At 57.7% G+C, this 6,216-nt stretch overlaps 1 protein-coding gene across 1 annotated transcript; it reads right to left on the reverse strand.

Moving 5' to 3' along the window:
• Window positions 1-742: 742 nt before the first annotated feature.
• On the reverse strand, window positions 743-3,615 carry PNMA5 (PNMA family member 5). The gene has a single exon (XM_024240842.2). The coding sequence runs from the start codon at window positions 3,497-3,499 to the stop codon at window positions 2,153-2,155; it is 1,347 nt and encodes a 448-aa protein (XP_024096610.2). The 5' UTR covers window positions 3,500-3,615; the 3' UTR covers window positions 743-2,152.
• Window positions 3,616-6,216: the final 2,601 nt, after the last annotated feature.

Below are 6,216 nucleotides of genomic sequence, written 5' to 3' on the forward strand. Positions count from 1 at the left end.
GGTCACTCCCCACGGCCATCTGGGCTTCCGGTTCATGGCCCACTGCCCGCTCCCAGGACACAGGAGTAGAGCGCCTCCCAGCACACTGGGAAGGGAGCAGGACAGGACCCAGGATGAAGTGCAGCTCCCCCTGCCCTTCCTCTCCCCCTCCCCAAGACATGAGCACTTGGGATCCCTTTCTGGCCCACACTCTGTCCCTTGGCCATCACACACACACTGTCCCCAAACATCCCTCGGTGGCTAGGCCAAGGCTGGCCACCTGCCGGCTGATCTGGGAGGGTGGGTACACACCAGCCCCTATCCCACCCCGAGTCCTGCACACAGCTCTTCGCAGGGCCTCTGACTGCCTGTCCAGGTCCTCCTGGGGCTCTTCTCTGACCTCGGTTGCTGGCCTTGGTTGCACACGTGGCCTCTCTGACCCTTCCGGAAGCCTTGAGCCACACCCCTACAGTGCTGCCAGGGATCAGGGGCCTGGAACCCACCTGCTGCCCCTTGCCCAGCCTTCAATGTCCAACTCACTTATTCCTGAGGACACCTGGAGTGCCTTTGGTACCCAGCCAGTCACTGCTCGTGACCACCAGCATCCTGTTGCCAGGCTCCATGCAGCCCAAGGCACCCCACAGGCCCTCATAGACCCTGCCCCACACACACCTCAGTGTCAGCCTGGCCACTGCGGCCCCATCCCCGGCAGACCGCCTCCCACCCCAGTTTCACACAGCAGAGGCAAGACACCGCTGGAACACTGAACAAAATTTATTGAAGAGAAACATGAACTGAAACTGCTGAAGAGAAGGGAATCTAACACAGAGAGAAACTGCAAACAGCCACTACAGGTCACAAGTCCCCGGCCCCTCCCTCAGTGTGGCCCCCCTCACCACATCCCTCCTTCCATAGGGCCCCAGGATCCACCTCTTGCCAGGATGGTGGGCTCTGGCAATGTGTACTCGCTTCAGGTAACCCCCTTCTGAGCCCACCCGCTGGGGCAGGGCCCTGCCCTATAGACTGCACAGGACAGTCACAGGATGCTGGAAAACATAGCAGGGAACACCCCACCAAGTTGAGGAAACTGAGTCACGAGTAACAGCAGGGGTGGAACGCCAAAGCACAAAGCTTCCTGGGGAGCCTCAGGCAGCCCTGCTCCTTCCCGTGTCTGGTTGGTCCTCCTGCAGTCGAGGTCACGGTCACAAGGTGAGCGTCTGCCATGCCTCCTGCCCACCGTCTCCTGGAACTGCCCTGGGGTACTCTGGAAAGGAGCTGCTCAGATAAAAACACACGCATCCCCAAGAGAACAAGCAGCCACTGGCTGAGATCTACACTGGCAAAGCAGAGGTGGAGTTCTTGACACGGAACAGCAGTGAGCAGAGCCTGGGCCTGATGATGACGCAAACCAAAAACAACTACCCACCCCCAACACATCCTCTCTTCTCACACTTCTTCCTCCTCCTTCCCCTCTTCCTCCTTCTTCTCCCCCTCTTCCTCCTCCTTTTCCTCCTGCTCCTCCTTATTCTCCTCTTCCTCCTCCCGATCATCCTCTTCTTAATTTTCCTCTTTCTCTTCCTCACTGGTGCAGGGGCTTATGAATGCTGCCTTCCTGGGGCTCCCCTCATGCAGTGCAGATGATCCTAAAGACAGGCTGGACCCTGTGGCCTCCCCTGCGGGGCTTCACTTCTGCCCCCCAGCTCTTCCTCAGCAGCCCTGGCTTCTTCTGGCAGAGGCAGGCCCCAGGCAGGCTCCTGCGGGTCCCACATGGCCTGGGTGCCAGTGGGCATGCTCAGCTCAAAGTCCACAGGGTGGATATTTGGGGGTATCCAGATGACCAGGCCAGAGCCCCCAGCCACACCTTCTTCAGCCCCTGCTTCGTTGGGGTCCTCATCTGAAGCCCAGGCACCCCATGTGCTAAGTGTAGCGGTTCCCCACTTGTGTCTCCTGTACCTGTTAGGGGCTATGGGCCCGGCCCCCACTGAACCAGATGCTATTTGGTCTTGGTTGGTGAAGTCCCTTCCAGCTGGTGGAAAGTAAGGGGGCTTGATCTCGACCTGGCTTCCCTGTCCCTCTGCCCCAGTCAAGTTCCCTGTTAGTGTAAGCTGCCCCTTCCCCTTGTTCAAATGTCCCTGCTGCCTGCCAAGGGAAGGAGTGCTTGGGTCTTCTGAGCCTATGTTTCCCAGGGCTTGGGATGGCTCATGGTCCCAGCCCCTGCCTCGTTTCCCAACTCCTCTACTGCAGCCTGTGGCCCCTCCCTGCCTGGAGTCTGGTTTTCAGCCTTGGGATACATGGCCTGGCCATGGTCTTCTCCCCTAGTGCTTTCATTGCGTAACAGCCGCCTGCGTTTCACTAATGGGGGTAAGCCTCCCTGTATGGTCTGGGTGCTGCTGTCGCTAAAAGACCTTGCCTGCACGGTGGCCTGAGGTGCAGAGACACTGGCTTCTGCTCTTGCCTGTCTACCGGAGGCCCCCCGGCCTCTGCCTGATGGCTTCTCCTTATTCTTCGTCACTGCCTCAGTGTTCTCCCACTCTTCTTCATCTCGAATGAGCTTCATTAACTCCAGAAAATTGGGAGGACACCCTCGCTTATCCAAGAGCTCCAGCTTGCCCCTGAGGGCGGGGGTCATGGAGACCCGAGCTAAGAGATGTTTCAGACGAATCATGTCTGTGCTGCGCACTGACAAGGGGCTCTTGTGCACGGCTTTCTGCAGCAGGGGCTCTAAGCGCAGCAGGAAAGTGGAGACTTTCTCTCCAATCTTCGGAAAGGTCTGCAGAAACCTAAACTGAGAGGCTCTAAAGTCCTCTTTATCCCCAAAGATCTGCTTTAGGGCGTCAAGACACTGCTCCACAGTTATGGAGTCATTGTTGGCCTGGAGCACCCGCATGATTGACAGAGCAGGCCCGCGTAAGCTCTCCAGCAAACGCCGCCTCTTCTCCATCTCAGACACTTGCCATATGGGCATTATCTCAGTGACCTGCTCTAGCCAGTCTTCAAAGGTCTCTTCGTCTGGGCTAGGGGAAGCAGTTCCCGAAAACACTTTCAGTTTTCGGTACCACATACTTTCTTTCAGAGGCTCTGAAGCTGGGGCTCTAACTTGGGACATGACCTCTGCATCCAGGCTCTGGGCAGGGAGGCTGCAACATCCCAGGGCTCTGGCCACATCTGTCATACTTCGGCCCTCATTTTTCAGGAAGTAGTTCAGTCTACTGAGAAACTCGTCATCTGGGTTACGGGGTTTTACCACCACTTCCCAGGAGCCCCCCTTTCCTGGTATGTGACTGGGCAGAGTAGTGTAATCGACAGTGTCAGCCAATTCAATGAAGACCGCCTTGGCATTGTCTTCCCTCCTGAACATTCTCCCTAGCACCCTGTATGCGCACAGGGGCTGTAAGCCTGCCTGCACGGTGTCCTGAATTTCCACCTCACTACACTCCACGGGGATGCCTACAATCAGCAGGGCCTTTCTGGGGTCCATGTCCATCCCCTTGCACCAATCCTCTAGCAGTGTCAATGCCATTGCTCCCACTTTCTATGGACTGATCTAATACTAGGGCAGCAATCAGCTCAGTTTGACAGCACTCAAATAACTCTGAGCCACTGCCACGTAGGAAGGCAGAAGTGGTCCCAGATTTCACACAGCCTGCAAAGCAAATGGGATGAGAGCATTGTTAATGCCCACCCCAACCTACACCCCCAAGCACCCCTCCTCTGCCCCCACCCCCAAGCAGGGATGGAGTCCTTTCTTCCCAGGGTTCCCCAAGTCATTTTGGGGAGGGTAGAGTGTGGAGGTTCTCCCCAGGCAAAGATGTCCCCATCTCACCACTCCCTGCTGACCTCCTCCTGCTGTGGGTTCCTCCTCGAAGTCCAGAGGACTCTGCTGTGTGTGCTTTGGGTGCCTGTAGTGAAAAGGCCAACGTCAGGTGGCAGGGCCTGACACCTGGGGACACTGACAAGCCCTCCAGGCAGAAGAGGGCAGGAGACAGCCTCACTGCTCACTCAGGGCTATGTGGGCTCAGGTCACCCAGCACCCTCCTTGCTGGAGTGAAGGCTGGCAGCAGGAGAGGTAGAGTGACCCTCTTTCTCAGGAATGCCTGACAGATGAGAAAGATGGCTGAGCTCTGCGCAATGCAATGAGAGTGGTGGGTGTGGAGATTGTGTGACAAGCTGCAGTGTTGCCATGGATACAGAGAATACCATGGACCATGGGTTGCTATTGCAGGGGAGTGTCATGTGGTAAGGCCAAGGTCCTTGAAAAGCAACAGGTGATGTCATTGGCCTCCAACCAATAAAGCGTACTAGCAAAAAGGAGGGTGGGAGAGGGAAGGCGAGATGGGCATGAGGAGTGAGTGCTGAAAGGACAGGAGCTCATGGTTTCAATTGCGTGGAAGCTGAAATCAGGCAGAAAAGGGACCCAGATAAGGTCCCCACTGCCAGACTGCAGGAAACCAACAACTCTTGCCCTAGAGATGGCCCTACCCTGCAGAGTCTGTGAACCCTGGCAGGCAGTCCCCTCTCCCCACTCTTTGCCAGGGTTCCAGAGCCCCTCCCAACAGGGCCCACCTCACAGCTGCTCACCTTGCTGGGTTGGCCCTGCTGGCAGCGCGGATGCTGCAATGACACAGCCACTTCAGACTCGCTCTGCTTTTCAACTCTATCCAGTTAGGCAGTTCCTGACTCAGGCGTGATGGGTCCTGCTTCACTGGATCTGTCCAACGCAAAGCAGAGGTATTTTGCTGTGATTCTGTCCCACACACATGTCCCTGCCCAGGCCATGCCAATTCAGATTCTGCATAGGTGTTCACTAGGACCCTGGTGCAGGAATAGAAGAAACTGCTCAACTGACAGAGGGAGCGGAGGGAGTGGGGGAGGAATGGGGGGAGGAATGGTGAGAGGGGTGGGAGGTGAGGAGGGAGGTGGGGGGTGGGGGCAGGGGGGCTGCTGCTAGGGCAGAAGGGATCCTAAGGTAAGTTTGCTGCCCTACCCCCACTGCAAACTCCACTCCCTCCCAAGCTCCACCCCTACAGCCATGTTGCACCCCTTCCTAAGCCCCACCTCAAAACCTGCACCCCTGCTGCCAAACTCTGCCTATAACTAAGTTGCACCTCTACCCCAAGCCTAGCCCCCCACCAAGTCCAACCCCTTCCACCACCCAAGTCTAACTCGTGCCTCAAGCCCTGCCCCCACCCACAGTCCAACTCCTACCCCAAGCTCTGCCCCCTCACCAAGTCCAACTCCTACCCCGACGCAAGTGTAACTGATGTCCCCAAACCCCCTACCTCCATTCCCCTGTTTCCCCCAGTCCCCACCCGGTTATCTACATACACCCACACCACCGACATCAGTGGAAGCAGGCAGAATCTAGGAGGGGAAGGTTCGAAGCCACTTTCCCTCAAAGGCAAGGGCCAAGAGCTACTGTCCTGACTGCAGTGTCTCCGGGCAGGTCAAGGGTGGAATAGGTCTCCCTGAAGTTTGTTTTTTTTTTCTCTGAAACGGAGTCTCGCTTTGTCACCCAGGCTGGACTGCCGTAGCCTGTCTCAGCTCACTGCAACCTCCGCCCCCTGGGTTCAAGTGATTCTCCGGCCTCAGCCTCCTGAGTAGCTGGGATTACAGGCGTACGCCACCATGCCCGGCTACTTTTTGTATTTTTAGTAGAAACGGGGTTTCCCCATGTTGGCCAGGCTGGTCTCCAACTCCTGACCTCAGATGATCCACCTGCCTCGGCCTCCCAAAGTGCTGGGATTACAGGTGTGAGTCACCGCGCCCGGCCAGGTCTCCCTGAAGTTCTGCCTAGAAATGGCAGGGATTCCTCGGGGTGCTGGGTGTGATCTAGTGGGATCCCGCCTCCAGGGAAACCTATGGCCACCAGCCCCTAGACCCCGTTGAAAACAGCAAGAGTTATTGGGGGATCCCCCGTAATCTGGGTTGCTGTCCGAGCCCGGGGTCCAGCTCCGTACCTGCCGGAGGTGCCTCCAAGCCGGAGTTCCCGCGCAGCGCGACCACCACACGTCTATGGCGGCTGCCGCCTCCGTGCTGACTGCGCCACGAAGCTGTGGCGGGAAGAGGTTGTCTGGTGACGAACGCCCCCCGCCCCCCCCCAGGAGCGGAACTGCACACGGCCCGCTCACGGTTGCGCACTGGTGACATAAACCCTCCTACTTCCTGCAAGGTGGTTCCTCACCCCACCCACCCCCATGCCGACGACGGTGGCAGCCAGGCTTGCCACGTGCCATTTGG

Source organism: Pongo abelii, chromosome X, assembly GCF_028885655.2.
Source record: "Pongo abelii isolate AG06213 chromosome X, NHGRI_mPonAbe1-v2.0_pri, whole genome shotgun sequence".
Classification (NCBI taxonomy): domain Eukaryota; kingdom Metazoa; phylum Chordata; class Mammalia; order Primates; family Hominidae; genus Pongo; species Pongo abelii.